The sequence below is a fragment of the Nicotiana attenuata genome, unplaced genomic scaffold (assembly GCF_001879085.1).
Source record: "Nicotiana attenuata strain UT unplaced genomic scaffold, NIATTr2, whole genome shotgun sequence".
NCBI lineage: Eukaryota > Viridiplantae > Streptophyta > Magnoliopsida > Solanales > Solanaceae > Nicotiana > Nicotiana attenuata.
Genome location: NW_017675166.1, coordinates 39,644 through 60,532, shown reverse-complemented (window position 1 = coordinate 60,532; position 20,889 = coordinate 39,644). Strand labels below are relative to the sequence as shown.

General features: G+C 39.1%; 1 protein-coding gene across 1 annotated transcript; it reads right to left on the bottom strand.

Moving 5' to 3' along the window:
- Nucleotides 1–12,654: 12,654 nt before the first annotated feature.
- LOC109219762 (cytochrome P450 CYP736A12-like) lies at nucleotides 12,655–20,368 on the bottom strand. Its single transcript, XM_019384240.1, has 2 exons — nucleotides 19,431–20,368; nucleotides 12,655–13,710 (listed from the first exon to the last, which is right to left on the bottom strand). Exons 1-2 carry the CDS (start codon nucleotides 20,121–20,123, stop codon nucleotides 12,898–12,900), a joined length of 1,506 nt encoding a protein of 501 aa, XP_019239785.1. The 5' UTR covers nucleotides 20,124–20,368; the 3' UTR covers nucleotides 12,655–12,897.
- Nucleotides 20,369–20,889: the final 521 nt, after the last annotated feature.

The following is a 20,889-nucleotide window of genomic DNA, read 5'->3' as shown; positions in this document are numbered from 1 at the left end:
TATTTGTTTACCCGCAAAACGGTACAGTTGAATTTGTTCGTGATTTCTAGACAAGTTAACTAATTTGATGCTGAAATAAAGAAATAACTGAAGAAATATATAATACTTAACTTTAAAATGTAGGTGAAATAACAGAGTTGACGAATCCGGAACAAGGTGTCTGGGCACAATAATGATGAGATCAAAAAGCGAGAAAGTAAAATTGATGTAAGTTCTGTATAGAATATAATGTAAGTTAGCTATAAAATTCGTGTCCTTTACAATGATAACTGAGCTCGCTATTTATAGTTGTGTCTAGGGAAAGAGGTCCTAGAATCATGCCCTCCTTTAATGTTAATTATAAGGGCCATTGATGAAGATGTAACAGTGGACATAAATGCCAAATTCCCTGTAATGGGACGTCGCCCTTAATGCTGCAGAATATTCCTTATTAAATGCTACTGGGCGCAGAGCATTTAATACTCCTTTATGATCGTTATTCCTTCCGGTGATAAGCAGAATAGCTACGTTCGGAGGCCATCTCCGTCTTGGGTTTCACGTGTCCTTTCTTTAGATGACACATATCATATCGGATTTTACCCTATACAGATAGTCCACCTGCTTTCCGGTGACATGACTTTGTGGTACCGGAAAGTTGGTAGAAACACTTTTTTTTTTGCGGGAATTACTATAACTCCCTTTGCAGGCTTGTGACGGTTGATTAGACGCACGTCTCATCGTATTTAATGCCCCGAACACATGTCATCCCATGATTCAGCACAGCCTTTGCCTATTATCGAGGTAATCATGGCCATGAATTTAGCCGCCAAAATTTTACTTATACGCATCATCCTTTTTTTTCCTTTGTATTCCATAATTTCTCGAACTTCTAACTTGCATCTTTATTTTTCATCTTTTCTCTAATTCTCTTCGAACCAAAACCTTTTCCTTCCTCTTATTCAATGGCTTCTTCTTCCAAACGTGCTGGTTCTTCAAAGAACAACAACAAGGCCGAGGACTCTTCTCCTCCAATGGTGGGTTCCATCATCCCTAGAAGTCTTAATACCACAAAAGACTTCGAAGATAAATTTCCTACTGCTAACCCTCGTTCATGGGCTCTCAGTAGGCATCCTTCTTCAATTAGCCCTTCCAGTATTCCTATTGTGAACGAAGATTGCCGCTGCCATGAGTTGGATATTATGGTTCCTGATCTATTGGAACGAGTGACCCTTCCCAAGGAGGGTTTTACATATTTTTATATGTACCCCTTTACTTTGGGTGCGTTTTCTTTAAGTGGATAGCTTGATTCCGTGATTGCAGAATTTTGCCTCTACTACCAAGTATGTTTGACACAAGTAAGTCCTTCTGTGTGGAGGACGGTCGCCTGCCTTCGACGGTTGTGCCAGGAGATTGGAGAAGAGCTAACATTAGCTCGTATGATGAACATTTACTCCCCCAAGATTTTTCGGGGGAGGGGGGGGGGGTATGATAAACCTCTACAAACGTGGTCACAATGCTCTGTAGACTAGAATGGATGATGATAAAGACCGTGGGTGGACAGAACGGTTTGTTGCAGTTGCCACCAATCATATCATTCCATCAACGGCTTCATCCTTTCTGGCCGCTTGCAACCGTACTCGTAAGACCTCTATTTAGTATATTTTCTTTCACTGAATATTCTTCCATGACCATATTGATTCTTCATCCTTCGTATGTTTCAGCAACTCGATGGACCCCACCAGTGGTGGAAGGCCTTGACCAGTGGGTTCAGAAGATCTTGGACGTTACGACGCTCGAAACTCGTTTGTGGAAAGAACTGGCCCTTAAGTATGGGTGGAAGGCCAAAAATCATGGTATTTTAACTTACCTTGCCTCCATTTTTTATGTGAAGAACTTGGTTTAACCCTTTTGACTTGTTCATGAAATTAGGTCTACTCGCGGGCTCTGTTGCTGTCCTTGAGGAGGACGTCTTGGCTGATCTCGCTAATGCAGCGAGGCTGCTTCAGGAGGCATTACTCGAACATGTATCTCCGGGCCTGTTTCTGGCGCAAATGTTTCACCACGGGGTCCCCGTCCGGAGAACAAGCAACCAAAAAGAAGGCGTTCTTCCGTAGCCGGAAAAACGAATAAGAGGGTGAAGACTATTGCCCCCGAGTCATCTCCGAAAGCTGTGATCACTAGCCCTCCTCCCGGGCCGGTCATAGACACCATGGTGGCCGATGATGATGGAGAAGCTAGTGATAATGGGGCTTCTCTACATAGAAGGTGACGGTCATCATCAACTCAACAGAATGCTCCATCTACTGAGTTAACTACTCCAATCGAGGACAAGGTCTCGACGCTTTGGGGGGAGTTTGATTTGGTAGAAAATGCTAGCTCCCGCTATCGGGTCCCAACTGTTGTGCTCAGTACTGCGGGGCCGAGTACCGAGTCCCTACCGTCTTTGGTTGGCGACCACCCAACCACCAGCACTGCACTTGATGCAAGTGCTTCACACCCTTCAACTCCATTAGCTTCATTCCCGTCTTTGCTGGTACCAGCAACTGCTACATTACTTCCATCTTCATCCACTCTCCCACCAGCAGCTGCTACATCATCTCCACCGGCTACATCTAATTGAAGGAAATCTTCCTCCTCCCTAGTTCATGGGAATTTGGGACAAACTACCCCTTCTGAAGATCCGCAGAGGAGGAGGAATGTTACCCTCTCGGTCTCTACCGGGTGAAATACTTTCCCGGCTAGTGGAGCTTTCAAACTATATGAAGCCTTTGGCTTCAGAAAAAGATTGGGAAAAGATCCAAGCACTCTCGGAGGAGTGTTTATTGAACAATGCCATGCACAATGCCGCAGCGATGCGTTCCTTTCTTCATTCGTAATTTCTTCTATTTTGCACGAGTATATTCCAAGTTTTGCTTCTCTTGCTTTGTAGGCCAACTTTCATGCTTCCGAGGGCCTTCAGAGGTTGATTCGCGTGAAAGAGGAACTTACTTCTGAACGGAATCAGCTTTTGGTAGAACGGGACCAGACTGTTCTCTGCCTCTCGGAATTGGAAACCAAAGCCACTGAGGCCGTTGTTTTGGAGGCTCGTTTGCCGCAAAGCGAGCAAGAGGTGGTAACCTTTAGCCACGAGATTGGCCCGCTGAGGGTTAGATTTGATGAAGCCAAGGCCAAATGGGCTGAAGTCCAGGACGCTATTCTTGGTACAACCGAGCGCGAGGCTGCTACTGACAAAAAGGTGATTGAATTAGAAGCAGACTTGGACTCCAAAATCGAATAGCTTGCTGCTATGGAAGTGAAGTGTGCCCAGCTGGAAGAGAAGTATAAAAAAACTATCGAGCATAATAGGCTCTTTAGTTCAACTGTCAGCTATCTTGATGTTAGCCTTCAATCTGTTAGGTCTGCCTGGATAAGCTGTTTGATGAGGTAACCCTACTCAAAGAAAAACTCAAACGCCAAGAGGCTTCCCTCATTGTTGAAAAAACTTACGCCATGTACAGCATGAGGAGAAAAACCTTGGAAGAGGCCAAAGCAGGCATCCTTGAGTTTGATGCCGAAATTGCTAGGGCCTGAGAGCTTGAGGTGGCTGCTAAAAATGGACTCCCGGCGCAGTCTGATGCTTCTGGTTCTTCTGGTTCCGGTTCCGAGTTTTCGGGAGCTGAAGATGTATCGGAGGATGATGATGCTAAAGACCAAACTGGGGAAGATGTCGAGCTATCGGCGGGCCCACCTACTTCTCCCGGGATGTGGACACTTCTCTTCCTCCTAGTTCCGAAGACACTACAGCTTAGCTTTTCTTTTCTTTTTCCCCTTCTTGTACTTTTGCCGTTTTGACAGGTTTTTGCAAATAAAGGCATACTTTTGCTCAACTATTGTTTGAGTCTTACTTTTGTTTGAGTATCAATGCAAGTCTTTCACTTTTGCACTTGCTTAAGAATTTTGCGCACGTTTTCATTTCGCGCTTTGCTATGTGTAGTCTCGGATGCACTCTCTTTGAAGTACTTTAGTTCTGAGCATTATCCTTTTTACATGAGGGTTTATATAAGTATTTGCGCAAATTTACTTTTTTGCATCCTTTCGTGTACGTCTTCGGGTGCATTTTTCCCCGAAGGCATTTTGATTCCGGGCATAAATTCTTCCGAAACCATCCCTTTAACGTGAGAATTTTCATAAGAGAGGGCCCTCTTATGTTTACGATGCTCTTGAAAAGGATGTCTCCTGTTCATTACGGCACTAGCATTTGAAGTACTTGTTTAAATTTCAAATGACAAAGTTAGTTCATCGTTCAGACAAGAAACAAGATAAAAACAAAAGGATTTCATTTTATTTAATTCCTTCTATTTTCAAAAGTACAAAAGCATTTGTTATGCTGAAAAGAAATTGCCATTACTTGTGGCTATCTTGTACAACTTGTTTCTATGGGGCTGGCTGCGTAGTCCCCGATCTTGATGATGCATTTTGTTTCTGAATTTTCGTTCCTGGTCAACATGGCAGTCAGTGTTGCCGTATCCTCATATCATTTCCCCCCCCCCCCCCTACTGTTCGAATGCGAAGAATGCGAATTGGAACACTGGAAGTCTTGTGCCTTCAAAGATTCCACCAATGAATTGCTAGATACTCCTTAACTTGGCAACATGCCTTACTTCCCCTTAGGAATCCATGCTATCGAGCAAAAGATTATCTAACAATCCCCTAGTGGTTTGTGTTCATGGACGTTCGGGTAACCTCTATTCGATAGCAAACTTAACTTCGCTGTGGGAATTTGCTATCGATCCAAAGGTTATCTAACCGTCACCAAGTTGAAACTTGTTTGTTTGCCTTGCTATCAAAGGTCTTATTGCTGCTGTCTTCGTAGTATGCTTTCTATCGCTACCTCATTAAGAATCTTGCCAGAAAAATCCAATTGGGACAAAGACTGAACGAAGGAAAAAAGAGTGCAGCACATACTTTCCGCTCGGATAAAGTTCATCAGCAATAATATCTTTTGAGGTGTGCCACATTCTAGTTGCTAGGCAACTTATCTCCATTCTAGTTCTCCAACTCGTACGATCCTTTCCCAGTGATAGTTGAAATCCGGTAGAGACCTTCCCACGTTGGACCTAGCTTCCCCGCGTTGAGCTCCTAGGTATTTTGAGTTACTTTCCTCAAAACCAAATATCCTACTTTGAAATAACTGAAATTGGCTCTCCAATTATAATATCGCTCCATTCTCTGCTTTTGAGCTGCCATTCTTACTCGCGCTAAGTCCCTGCGTTCCTCGAGCAGCTCCAAGTTGATTAATATTGCTTCGTTGTTCGATTCTTCTTTTGCTCGATAATATCTCAAGGTGGGTTTGCCTACTTCCACCGGGATTAGAGCTTCTACGCCGTACACAAGGGAAAAAGGAGTCTCTCTTGTACTCGACATGGCCGATGATCGGTAGGACCATAGAACCCCGGGTAATTCTTCGAGCCAATTGCCTTTTGCCGCTTCCAACCTTTTCTTGAGGTTTTGAATAATCATTTTGTTTGTTCCACTTGACCTTTTGCGCTCGGATGATAAGGTGAAGAGGTGATCCTCTTTAACTTCAAATCTTCAAGGAACTTTGTAATTTTTTGCGCCAATAAACTACGGCCCATTGTCGCATGCTATCTCTTTTGGTATTCCGAACCTGCAAATTATATTTTCCCACAGGAAGTCAACCACTTCGCGTTCTCCGATCTTCTAATAAGTACCTGCTTCTACCCATTTAGGAAAATAGTCAGTCAGAGTTAAAAGAAACCTTACCTTTCCAGGAGCCGGTGGCAACGGTCTGACGATGTCGATCCCCCATTTCATGAGCGGCCATAGGGATAGAACCGAATGTAAAGGTTCTGCCGGTTAATGTACTAGCGGTGCGTAGCATTGGCACTTATCACATTTTAGTACGAAGTCTTTGGCGTCTTGTTCCATGCGAGGCCAGTAATATCCTGCCCGAACTAATTTCAGCACCAAAGAATCTGCGCCCGAGTGGTTGTCGTAAATCCCTTCATGGACCTCTCTCATGACATAATTAGCTTCTGACTCTCCTAAGCACCGGGCCGACGGACTTTGGAAGGATTTTCTATACAACTGACCTTTCTTGAAGCTATAACATGCAGCTTTGGCGTGTAACACCCGTGATGCTCTGGGGTCTTCGGGCAACTTCCCGTGCTCGAGATAGTCGATTATTTCATTTCTACAGTCCTAGACCAAACTAGTCGAATTCACCTCGTAGTAACCATCTGTATCCAGGACTAAATTCATCAGTTGTACTACCGTCACTGATTCTTATTCCAATTCTTGTCGATGAGCCCAAGTTTGCCAATGCATCTGCTTCCTTGTTATCCTCCCTCGGAATATGAGTAATTGACCACTCCCGGAATTGTGCCAACAGAGCTTGGACCTTTACCACTTATTGTTGCATTTGTTCCTCTTTGGTGTCAAAGATCCCGTAGATCTGATTTACCACCAATTGCGAATCACATTTGATTTCGATGACTTCGGAATCAAGTTCCCAGGCCAATTCGAGCCCTGCAATCAAAGCTTCGTACTCTGCTTCATTGTTAGTTAAAGGGATCGTTCTAATGACTTTCCTTAAGGTTTCCCCCAAAGGCGTGATTAAAACTATTTCGAGCCCGGACCCCTTTACGTTGGAAGCTCCGTCCGTAAATAAGATCCAAACCACCGATGTCGATTCCGACACCATTACTCCCTCCTCGGTTGCCAGAGGCAATAGTCCCGGATTGAAATCGGCCACGAAGTCAGCCAAGACTTGCGACTTAATTACAGTCCTCGATTTATATTCTGTGTCGAACTCGCTCATTTCGACGGCACATTTGGCCAACCTACCCGAGAGCTTGGGTTTATGGAGGATGTTCCACAAAGGGAAAGTAGTCACCACAGCTATCAAGTAGGGCCTCAGCTTTCGAGCGGCAACTACGAGAGCTAAGGCCAGTTTTTCTAAATATGGGTAGCGACTTTCTGCTCCCGTTAAAATTTTGCTAATGTAATAAATGGGAGATTGCGTACCTTCATCCTCTTGGACTAAAACTGCACTTACCGCAACTTCTGAAACCGCGAGCAGTGCGAAGAAGCGATGACATTTTTTCGATGATCGGAAATGAACCTACTCAAAACTGCTAATCTCCCTGTGAGCCTTTAGACTTCTTTTACATTTGACAATTGATCTGGTATATCCTCTATGGCCTTGATTTTGTCGGGGTTTAACTTAGTTCCCCTTTGTGAGATCAGAAATCCCAGAAACTTACCAGAACTAACCCCGAACGCACACTTCTCGGGGTTAAGTTTCATGTTATGCTTCCTCAGGATGTCGAATGTTTCTCGCAAATGCTTAAGGTGGTCACCTGCATTCAAAGACTTAACGAGCATATCATCTATATATACTTCCATAGTCTTTCCTATTTGCTTTTCAAACATCTTATTCACGAGTCGTTGATAAGTGGCTCTGGCATTTTTCAACCCGAATGGCATCACATTGTAACAATATGTATCGAAATTCATTATAAACGTGTCTTTTCCTGGTCTTTTAGGTTCATTTTGATTTGATTGTACCCAAAATAAATATCAAGGAAACTCATTAACTCGTGTCCGGCCGTGGCATCAATCATTTGATCGATATTTGGCAATAGGAATGAGTCTTTCGGGCACGCTTAATAAGATCATTATAGTCTACACACATGCAAAATTTATTATTTTTCTTAGGAACTACTACTACATTAGCTAGCTAGTCCGGATATCTTACCTCTCGGATTGAACTGATATTGAGTAAGCGGGTTACCTCTTATTTGACGAATTTATTCCTGGCTTCAGTAATAGGGCGCTTCTTTTGTCTTACCGGAAGTATATTGGGATCTAAGCTTAACTTGTGCATGGCTACCTCCGTTGGGATACATGTCATATCCTCGTGTGACCATGCAAAACAATCAGCATTAATTTTAAGAAATTCAATAAAATCAGACTTGAGCTCCGGGTGCAGTCCAGTTCCCAAATGGAATTTCCTTACTAGGAATTCATCGAACAACACAACTTGCTCTAGTTCTTCCGCCGTGGACTTCATTGCGCCCGTCTCTTCTAGAACTTGGAAATACCTTGGCACCTGATACTGTTCCAATTCCTCTGTCCCCGGGCTAACTTCCTCTGGTTCGGAGGTAGGTGCCGGTTCCTGTAATTGCTATGCCATGCGCTCCTTTCCTTTGCTACTGGAGACCGAAATTGCATTCATCTCCCTTGCTGCCGGTTGATCACCCCTTATATGCTTGATCCCCTCGGGTGTCAGAAGTTTCAACAATTGGTGATACATCGAACGCACAGCTTTTATCTCATGTAACCATGGCCTTCCCAGGATGATATTGTATCCCATGTCTCCGTTTACAACTTCGAAGAGGGTTGTTTTCATTACTCCTTCAGCGTTTGTGAGCAGCAAAATCTCTCCCCGATTAGTCATGCTCGCGAGGTTAAATCCAACGAGCAGCTTTGTAGCCGGAATAATGCTTCCGGTGAGTTTAGCTTGCTCCAGTACTCTCCATTGTATGATATTAGCTGAACTTCCTGGATCTACTAGAACACGTTTAATCTTAAAATCAAATACATTTAAAGAGATTACCAGTGCATCGTTGCGTGGTAGCAACAATCCATCTGCATCTTCTGCCGTAAAAGTGATATCGTCTTCCCAGAGCCTTTTACTATGAGTTATTGATACTTTCCTCTTCTTTGCTGCTGAAAAGGTGACCCTATTAATCCCATTCCCTCCGATGATCATATTGTTGTTTGGCGTGGGGGTTCTTCTCCTGTTTTCGAGGGTTCCGCGTTGTCTCTATTCCGACCATAATTGTCCTTAGCTCGGTCACTCAAGAATTCTCTAAGGTGACCATTCTTCAACAGTGTTGCCACTTCTTCCCGGAGGTGTCAGCAGTCCCTTGTTCGGTGGCCGTTTGTCCCATGGTATTCACACCATAAGTTGGGATCCCTCTAGCTGGAATCAGATCTTATAGGTCTCAGGAATCGTGCCTCTTCGATGTTTCTCATGGTTGATACCAACTCCACTACACTGACATTGAAGTTATACTTCCTTCTGTCAACGGTGAACTTTTCTGATGTCCGGAAGCTTCTTCCACGACCTTCGATTCGTTCGTATGGCAAAAACCGGCCCCTCAAAGTCCGTCTGTCCGCGTGGTAGTCATCTTTTGATTTTTCTTTATTCTTCTCCCGTCCTTTGGTCAATGATGGAAAGCCAACTTGATCATCCCCGATTCTTATCTTTGACTCGTACCGGTTGTGGACATCTGCACAAGTCGTTGCTTGAAACTCGAGTAGACTTTCCTTCAGCTTTCGGGAAGCTTCTGAACTTCTCGGATTCAATCCTTTGGTGAGTGCTTCAGCCACCCATTCATCCGGGACATCCGGTATTAACATTCTTTCCTTCTGTAATCGGGTAACGAACTCTCGTAATAATTCGAATTCTCCCTACGCGATCCTGAATATATCGGCCTTTCGGGCTTGTACCTTTCTGGCACCGGCATGAGCCTTGATGAACGAATCCGCGAGCATCTCAAAGGAGTCTATCGAATACTCGGGTAATAATGAATACCACGTTAGGGCTCCCCTCATGAGCGCCTCTCCAAATTTCTTTAGCAACATAGATTCAATTTCGTGAGGCGCTAGATCCTTTCCTTTTACCGCTGTTGTGTAGGTGCTAATATGCTCCTGTGGGTAGGAAGTCCCATCATACTTTGGCACTGGTGGCGCGCCTGGGATTTGGTCCATGTGGGCGTTTACTTCCCTCATAAATCGTAAAAGTTCATTCTTGAACGGGTCGTTCTCGTTGTAGAGACCGGATCCGCTTCTCCCAGCCCTGTTGGAGCCGACTTCACCCCTGGGAGTGTTGTTGTCGACTCTCTAGTTGTTTGGTTTGCGGGGACACCGAGAGGAATTGGATCTCTCATGTTTGCATTATTCGAAGCCCCCGACAGCGCCTGCATCAGCTCCGTCATAACCTTATCATGCCGTGTGAGATGGCCTAGAATGATCGCTTGTTGTTCTTGCAAGATCCTTACTGCATCCACAACATGCTCCTCATTAGCATCATCGGGATTTGTCTCCCGAACATGTTGAGGATATTGCTTGTCATGCACCGGCATGGCGTCATTCCCCTCGTTGTCGGTGTCGCTAACTGAATCCTCGAAATGAGGTTGATCCCCTCGGATTTCAGGATTGTACGTGTTGTTAATAGTGTTATCTGCCATTTTTTGTGATCTTCTCTAAGACAAAACAATCAAAGTACATTAGTAAAAAAGGCAAGGATCAATTTAATTGCACGGCTGTCTAGGCCCCACCGTGGGCGCCAAACTGTTTACCCGCAAAATGGTACAGTTTAATTTGTTCGTTGTTTCTAGACAAGTGAACTAATTTGATCCAGAAATAAATCAATAACTGAAGAAATATATAATACTTAGCCTTAAAATGTAGATGAAATAGCAGAGTTGACGAATCCGGGAACAAGGTTTCCGGGCAAAGTAATGATGAGATCAAAAAGCGAGAAAGTAAAATTGTATGTAAGTTATGTATAGAATGTAATGTAAGTTAGCCAGAAAATTCGTGTCCGTTACGAAGATAACTGAGCTCTCTATTTATAGCTGTGTCTAGGGAAGGAGGTCTTAGGATCGTGCCCTCCTTTAATGTCAATTATGAGGGCCATTGATGAAGATGTAACGATGGACATAAATGCCAAATTCCCTGTAACGGGTCATTGCCCTTAATGTTGCAGAATATTCCTTATTAAATACTGCCGGGCACAGAGCATTTAATACACCTTTATGATCGTTATTCCTTCCGATGATAAATAGAATAGCTGCGTTCGGTGGCCATCTCCGTCTTGGATTCCACGTGTCCTTCCTCTAGATGACCACGTGTCATATCGTATTTTACCCTATACAGTATTCTATACATTATAGATGAAACTGAAAAATAGGCCATACATTGGGATCAATTGTGGACACTGTCATTAGATCATTAGTGGGTTAAACGGTAGAGAGTCTAAGTGGCAAATTTTCTGGGCAAGTGCACAGATAGTGATTCCCAGGGATGCTATTTAGAAATTAGCTAATACTTATTGTGTCCTGAAATTTTAAACTAAAAATCTTAACTTCGGGACAATTCAGGACATTTTTGTCCTGAAAATTTGAACTGAAAAACTAAAATTAAGGACGCACTGATTAATTTTTAAATAGCAGTCCTTTAGAATGGCTACCTGGTGTCATTTCTATCAAATTTTCCAATGCTATATTTTAGACCGTAGTCCATAAAATAGACTAGCAAATGAGGTTTTGACTCTAAGGAGAAAACAGGAAAAAACTTGTACTCTTAATTTATGTGACATAATTTGATCAACAATAATAATAATAATAATAAATAGGTGTAATTCATAAGTAGGGTCTGGGGAGGGTAGAGTGCACGCTAATCTTACCCCTACCTTGTGAGGGTAAAGAAGTTGTTTCCCATAAACTATCGGCTTAAGAAAAATGAGAAAGAAGCAATAGTAATAGCAACAAGCAGTAAATAATAACACGATAGTAGATCAACCAAAGCGAAAGAAACAAGAGTGGGAATAAAAATGAGAAACCGAAACACCAGGTAGTAAAAGAGAATGAAGGATAAGAAAATACAGAGCAATGTTAAATACTACAAGTATGGGAAAGAGATAAGGTCCACTACCAACTATCATTCTACCCTAATCCTCGACCTCCACATCCTTGTATCAAGGGTCATATCCTCGGTAAGTTGAAGATGTGTCATGTCCTGCGTAATTACCTCCCCCAATAACTCTTCGATCTACCACTCCCTCTCAACCTATCCTCCAAGGCTAACCTCTCACATCCTCTCGCTAGGGGCAGTTGTATCCCTCCGCTTCACTGCCGAACCATCTTAACCTCACTTCTCGTATCTTGTCCTCCATAGAGCCACTCCCACATCCAGGGCTTGTCTCCAAACCTCCAGTCTCGCATTAAAACCACTTCGCATTTTGTCAATCAGTACTATGTCATCAACTAATAACATGTACCACGATACCTCCCCTTGAATGTGACGCGTCAAAACGTCCACCGCCAAGGCAAATAATGTGACATAATTTGAATCAGTTAAAAAAAGAAATTGAAACTTGTGGTCATATATATGTCATAACAATTGAGTGAATATAAAACTTTTGAAACATGTGATCATAAATATGCCATAACATTTGTGTGGCTATAAAAGCTTCTTATTAAGAGTGACATGAGAAGATTAAATTAAAGTATTTCCAAATATAAAAATAGATCATTCTTTTTAAAACAGACCAATAAGCACAAAAAATGAAACAGATGGAGTAATAAACAAAGGAGCACTGTGCAACAAGACTCAAATCCTTATAGTACTTGAAGAATCACAGCAACACACGGACAGTGGAGGAGCTACAATATGACATGCGTTCCGCTGAGCCTCGTAGCTGTGATCCCAATTATGTATTATGTCAAAATTCACTTAATATATATAAATAATTTATTCAGAAGCCAATATGCTACTTTTCTTAGAATGTAGAACCATTCCTCTCAGAGATTTTTGCGTCTTTGCACCACACTTCTAACATAATCAAATCATGTATCTGAGCTGTCGAAAACTTGACATTAATAATTGGAACTACGCTGTTTCCAGTGGCTATTATTTCCACAGGGATCATATTTCTTAATTCCTTATGATCAACATGTACAATTTATGCTTAATGCAGCACAAAACAAAGTCCTCTCGCTTATTGTAAATCTACTAATTATCATTACATTATAATCTAAGATTTTCGAACCTAGAGGATGCATAGTTATTCCAATTTAATTAACCCTGTAGTAATAAGCTCAAGTTAATCTCCTCTTAAGCTGGTTAAGAGTGTAGACGGTAAGTGGGAATAACAAGCAAATTTTGAGCTCTTGGAGCAGCCAAACCAAACTTTTCAGTCATGTCCAAATCACCATGTAACATGCCTTCAGGCAAATCCCAACTGAAGCAATGCACTAATTGTGCAACTATCAATTTCACAGTGATCAACCCCAGATTCATACCTGGACAACTTCTTCTTCCATATCCAAATGGCAACAAAATAAAATCATGTCCACGAACATCAGTCCTTGCCAATAAACCTCTCTCAGGAACAAATTCCTCAACATTGTCCGACCATATCTTAGGATCATGCCCTAACGCCCAACAATTTATCATAACCCGTGATCTTCTAGGTATATAATACCCGTTTATGACAACGTCTTCCATTGATTCTCGAGGAACTAAAAGAGTCGCCACAGGATGTAGTCGGAAGGTTTCCTTGAGCACCAGTTCTAAGTATTCCAACTTTGGCAAATCTTGTTCCTCAACCATTCTGTCCAGTCCTACTACAGATATCAACTCTTCCTGGAGTTTGTTCATTACTCTTGAATGCTTAACAATTTCTGCAAAAGCCCATTCAATCCAAGTGTGTGAAGTATCAATAGCTCCAACGATCATATCAGAAAGGATGGCTTTCATGGTTGCACGATCAATCGAGTAGGATTTCGGACAATTTTGATGTGATAACATGACATCAACAAGAACCTTGCTACCTTTGTGAGTGCCATTCCTTGCATCTTGTTCATGCTCATTGATTATGGTATCAAATACTTTCTGAACAGCCTTTCCAGTTTCCTTCAATTGCTTATTCAAGCCCTGAACATTCATTGTTTGAGAAATCATATATCACGAACAATTTTTAGTCCAAAATAGAATCCACCAACTCATCTCTTGGATATCAAAAGGTAAATCTTATTCATTGCATGTTGAGTATTAATTACACATCAGTAGTTGAAGCATGACGATATTTTTCTAAAAATGCCATATAATCATACAGTAGTACTTCACAACTATATCTAATCATTATGTCGATAGGAAAAGCACAAACTTCACAGTAATTTGTTGAATTATCAAAAGCATAAATTGCGTGCAAGTAAATGTTGAATAGCAAATTTAATACCGCATAGCATTGGCAGAAATGTAAATATCATGTTACGTTGACTACTACTTAAATCCACTCTGACGCAAAAAAGAAAGAAAAAGAATATGCTGAGACATTCATCCCGACCTACGAACCCTTTATGCCTTAAGACTAATCGCGCCCCCTACACCTTAAAAGGGCAGTTCGGTATACTAAGCTCCCGCTATGTGCGGGGTCCAAGAAAGTATTGGTCTATTGTACGTAGAGCCGTCAATATGGGCTTGGCCCGTTGGGCCAGCACATCCCAGACCGTGATTTAGCAGGGCTGGACTAGAATTTTTGGAGCCCATTTAAAAATGAGGCTTTTAAGCCCGGCCCGAGTAAGTCCATGGCCCGTGAGGCTTAATTGAGGCTGGGCTGGGCCGGCTCGTGGGCCTAATAAAAATACGTATTTAAAGTAGGGGTGGGCATTCGGTACTTCGGTTCGGTATTTAATAATTTCGGTTCGGTAATTCGGTATTCGGTTTATCAATTGTGTATACCAAATACCATACCAAAATATTTCGGTACGGTTCGGTTTTTCTTATTTTGGTTCGGTACGGTTTCGGTACGGTTTCGGTTTAATAATCGCTAAAATTTAGCTAACGCCTAAGTCCTAACAGTGCACTGTCCAGATGCATAATTGTTGCAGCAAGCCAGCAACGTTTGAAATTGAAACCAGCAACGTTTGAAGTTGCAGCACATGCATAATTTTCTATCCATACACAAATACAAATCTAACGCCACACAGAAAGTCAGAAACAATACATACTAAACACCAGATGCTATAGATTTATAGCATCTAAAATCTATAAGTCAGAAACAATAAAAAACAGTCAACAATGTTTGTACATACTTACTTAACTTTGAAATTGAAACAATAAAAAACGTGGTTTGTTAATTTGTTTCTTCTAACTCTAAGTCAGACTTAAAGAAGATGGGTGGGCTTGGGGCTGGGCTGGGCTAGAAATAAAATAAAGAAGGGTGGGTGGGTGGGCTTGGGCTGGGATGGGTAGGGTAGTGGACTGTGGACTGACCTATTTAAAATTCGGTATTTCGATATAATCGAAATACCGAAATTTCAGATTTCTGAAACCGAGTACCGAACCGAAATACCGAAATACCGAAAATTTAGTACCGAATTAGACCGAAATACACGAAAAAACCGAAACCAAAATACCGAAAATAATTCGGTCCGGTTCGGAATTCGGTTTTTCGGATTTTATGCCCACCCCTAATTTAAAGTATATAAAATATAAAAAGTATTTGACACAAAAAATAACAAGAAGAGTATCCTAAGCTTAAAGTTTATTAAGCTCATCATATTAAAAGATCAATTTCTTAAAACGTTAATTAGTTTAAAAAATTTAATTATTCTTAATATTTAACTAATTAATATTGCATACGAACCGTAAATTTAGATGAAACCGAAGATGTTAAGACAACCTTCTCACAAGCGGATTCAAATGTGTTTGATGAAGATGATGTGTTGAATATCACATAAGCGTCATGGACGTTTTCTTGAATAGTTTGTTTTGAGTTTTGACTTTTAGTGAATTAAATATAGTCTTGTCTTTTACTTTTTTAGTGTTTATTGTAATATATTGGAACAGTATAAAAAGTAATTAAGTTTTGTAAAAAATTTCTAATAAGATTTTTTTAACTTATAAATATTTATCTTTTTTTAGGTTAAAACTTAAAGAAAAAAATATAAATTCTATTTAAAAAATAATGGGCCGGCCCGTGGGGGCCCGCAGCCCACATAAGGCTGGGGTGGGCTGACCATTATAAGGCCCATCAAAATAGTGGGCTAGCCCAGCCCAGCCCGTCAATTGCTAAAGCCCACGTGGGTTGGGCCGGGCTAGGCCGGCTTCGCCCATATTGACAGCTCTAATTGTACGCAGTCTTACCTTGCATTTCTGCAAGAGGCTTTTTCCACTCAAGCCCGCGTGACAGCAACTTTACCAGGCCCACTCCTTACACCCTAAAAAAGTAAAAAATGCATTCCATTCTTTTGGGTCTCAGGTTTTTAAATTTTCTTTTAAAATATATTATAGCTTCTGTAATTTTCACTACTTCAAAACTTTGATAACATAAAGAGATAATTTTATCCATGGTCATTGAACTTTTGTGTTTGTTACCCAAAAGTCACCTTTTTTTTTGTTACGTAAAAATTATTCAACTTTGTGTTCATTACACAAAAGTCACTTTTCTTTCTTTTGTTACACAAAAATTATTTTACTTTGCTCTAGTTATCACAAAAGTCATTTTTACTTGAAAAGTCTATTATGCCCTTGATATTATATAAACCTTCATATTTATTTAATACCTTCTATATTATACACTATATAATATATTTTTAACTATATATTTTATTTATTATTCTTATAATGTATTCGTATATTTAATTTTTCTTAACTTTAATTTTCAAGATATATTAGTAGCGTTAAAAAACAACTTTTTTTTCAGCAATTCTTTCTTTTTGAATTTAATTGACCGACCAAAGTTGGTCGGTAATTTTTGACCAACTTTGGTCGGTATGCCCTTCCGACCTTCAAAATATCGATCACACGTTGTCGCGTTTTGGATGGTTATTGGCCATTACAGACCAACTTTGGTCGATTATTTTGGATGATTTTTCCCGAATTTCTAGTATTGTAATTTCCCAAATAATCAATTGCCTAGGTAAATCCCCAAGAAAATGTCCCCAGCTAAATTCGCATGTATTACCTAGGGATTTTCCTTCAGATTAACGTATGATTTGTTCCTCATTTTCTTTGTTTATTTACCTGCGAATTTTCTCACGGAAATGTACTTGCCGATTTATTTTTCTACTAATATATATTAAAGTTACTGACAAATTTAATAACGCTACTAATATATTTTGAAAATTAACGACAAGAAAAAATTAAATATACGAATATATATAAAAATAATAAATAAAATAATATTAAATTATTTTATTTATAAATAAAATACATAGTTAAAAATATATTATATAGTATATAATATAGAAGGTATTACATAAATATGAAGGTTTATATAATATCAATGACACAATAGACTTTTCAAGTAAAAATGTGACTTTTGTGATAACTAGAGCAAAGTAAAATGATTTTTGTGTAACAAAAGAAAGAAAAATAAATTTTGTGTAATGAACACGAAGTTGAATGATTTTTACGTAACAAAAAAAAAGTAATTTTGGGTAACAAAAACAAAAGTTGAATGACCATGGATAAAATTAATTCATAACATAAATGTTATTATAAAAATTTATTGTTATGCTCATAGTTAATCGACTTTGTACATTTACTTTTTGAACTTTTACACTTTTGATAAATTTTCTAAATATTTTCAGCCATATCAAGAAATCATACTTCTAAATTTTGTCCTATTAACGGTAAAAATCACGGGGATTTTTTGCAAATACTCACCTGCCACAAACTATTCGCGTGTTCTTACCTATAAAGTTTTTTTCCTACCCATTTTTTTTTAATACCTAGCCCTTCCAACCAAATAAAGTCAAACTAAGCTACTAAAACCAATTCAAATCAAGCCAAGCCAAGTCAAACCAAATCAAGTCAACCCAAGCCAATTCAATCCAAATCAAGTCAAATCAATCCAAGCAAAATCAAGCTAAGTTATACCAAATGGGTAAGAAAAGTGAGATGGGTAGGTAGATTGGGTAATTAGTTTTAATTGAATAGATATATATTGTAACCAATTTTCAAATGGATAAAAAAGGGTAATTAATTTAAGCTCAATAGGTATTTTACATAAATTGCTCAAAGATCAAAAACAGAGACAACAGAATTAAGCCCAATAATAGTATTAGTACTAGATTCTTATCTGGAAAAAACATATTTAGACAATATTTAAGAAAATTTTACTGAATTTTAGTAGCAGATAGCAATTAACAAATACGGCAGCTAATTAAATACATTTATAGCAGGAACCGGTAATGTTGGACCAATCCCATTAAAAATAGGGACTAGTAATTAATAATAATTCACATAACTTTTGAAGTCTTCCCCACAATTTTCTCTCCCCCGTTTAATGACTTGTACGGTTATTGTGCCAAATACTAAAATATCTCTACAATTAAAAAATTTCTTCACCCTAAATCCTTTCCTTTGGCGCCTATTCAATCCAACTTTTGTCTTCAACTTATTCTTTACTTAATTCCTCCTTCACGTAACTGATTTTACCTCTAAGTTTTATACATATAGTATATTAAATTTAATAATTCATGGTGTTGTATAATTATTAAATACATGATGAATAATAATGGTATATATGAATATATTACTAGTATATATTCATAGTATGTCTTAATGGTACGTACATATTATATTATATTATACTTGTGGATTACAATCATATACAACATATTTTAATGGTATACACAAATTATATAATTCTTTGAGAAAAAAAAATTATGAAGTATATAATATAATATTGTTGGTATAGTATTTATATTATTTAGCAATACGTAGTATATAATTCTTTATACATTTATTTTTTTAATGCATGTACATATACGATGTATATTCAGGATACATTAAATTTAATAAGTCAACTTACTGTATCTTTATTGAATTATTTTATATTCAGTATATAAAATAATAGTATTGTTATAGTATTTATTGAAGTATATAATATAATATTACTGTTATAGTATTTATATTATTTGGCTATACATAGTCTATAATTGTTTTAACATATATTTGTTTAATTGATGAACATATACGATGTATATTCAGGATATATTAAATTTAATAAGACAACTTACTGTATATTTGTTGAATTATTTTATATATTCAGTATATATACATATATAACCTCAAGGCTAAACCACTGCCACCACAACTCCATCATACACAACCTTCAACAACCGTACCAATCAATCTTCAAAAAACACCATTCGACACATCTTTTTTCTAAGAGAAGAAACAAAAAGGAAGTAAATGAAGAATAAAAGGAAAAAAAAAAAAAAAGAAACATAAAAATCAACTTCAATGGCCACTAATTTTTAAAATAGCTTTCCATGTGTTCAAACATGTATTAACGAAGAATAAATAAGGCGAGCAAGATTTACTAATCCACATTAATAGCACAAAGTGTTTCCATATGCTACCAGAAAAATCATACTGGTTTCTGATTGGTAGTGACACAGCAGGCAAGGGTTGGAGAGATTAATGGAGTTGTGGCTTAGGGTTGAAAGAAGAGAGATAAAAAATTACGTTGAGGATAGATAAATATGGTGATAAGAATAAAAATGGATCCCGTGATTTGTGCAATTAATTTATTATTTTGAAACATAATTTTTATATTAGGCTAAGAATAAGCTAGAATTGATTCTATTTTTCTAAATAATTTTAAGAAAAGGATCAAGCCCGTAGAAAAGAAAGGATACCTGAATATCAAATGGCTCAAGAAAAGGCACATAATCAGCAATATTAAATGCTCCAGCCAATCGCACCATTTCCTGTACAATGCTCTTCAAATCAAATCTATCGCTATTCCCAATATCCCCAAATAACATTCTATACGTCATATTCGCAATCAAATCCCCAATCTTCTCTCCAAGTTCCACCACTTCGCCGCCATCAGCCGCCACCTTCAGCCGCCGCACCAAAACCCCAATTTCCTCTTTCCTCATCCCAGCAAAAGACTCAATTTTCTCCGCCGTGAGCAGCTCTTGTATGCAGAATTTCCGAGCGTTACGCCACTGTGGACCGTACGGAGCAAAAGCCAAACCCTTAGCACCGTCGCTTACGTACTCCACCGCCTTAAGCTTTGGGCGGCTGGCGAAAACGGCGTCGTGTGTCTTGAGTATTAGCTCGGCGGTTTCAGGGGACGAAACCACAACCGTTGGAACGTTTCCGAGCTTTAAGAACATTATTGGACCGTATTTTTTGGATAGATCGTATAGGGTACGATGAGGGAGGGTACCTAGCATGTGGAGATTGCCGATTATCGGAAGACCTCGTGGTCCCGGTGGAAGTTTCCGGCGAACATTTTCCGGCGCCGCCTTCCATCGGAGTTGGATGAAGTATAGGAGAAAACCAATGAAAATTGAAAGAAAGGCGATGTATATAGAGAACATTGGGAGTTTTGATTTGGGAACTGGGAATAAAGTCTAATCAAAATGGAATAGAAATATCAAACAAGGATAAAATTAATATAATAGTAATATCATATGGTGGATGAGAGCATACTTTTGTAATACTCCTATTTTATACAGTAAACTGCGTATTTGCTAAATTTGGAAAACGCCCATGTACAGAGTTACATGTAAAGTTGCCATCGCTGACAAAGAAATATCTTTTAAAAAATAATTTTCATGAAAAAAAGTCATATATTATTTCACTTAAAACTGATGTATAAGATGAATTGAAAGGTGTTTGCAAGTCTTGAAGAGCTGGTTGCAAACTACTTAATTAAGAACTACTAATTGTTTGATTGCAAGTAATTTTAGAAAGCGACTTGCAAAAAATTATATGTATCATGTATGAGCTACTTGCGAGTTACTTACTTGAGTTACATGCAAATTCCTGGCGGTAAGAGTATTAAATGAACATTTACAGTTTAGTGTATTATGAAGAGCAGTTACTATCATCGCAATATTCTTGTACCTGTTATTATTATCTATTTGTCTTTGGCAGTCTTGGTTATACAGGAAAGCAAAAGTAATGAAACGCCACACCAGGTTGAAGTTAAGAGAGATGAGCAGCGGTTCAAAGTTCACATATCTTCTGATACGCGAAGAATTTGATGCCCTCCTCTCATTGATTAGAGCCAACAACAACAACAACGACGACCCAATATAATTCCCCTTAGAGGGAAAAGGCTTTGAAAAAGAGCCATGGCAT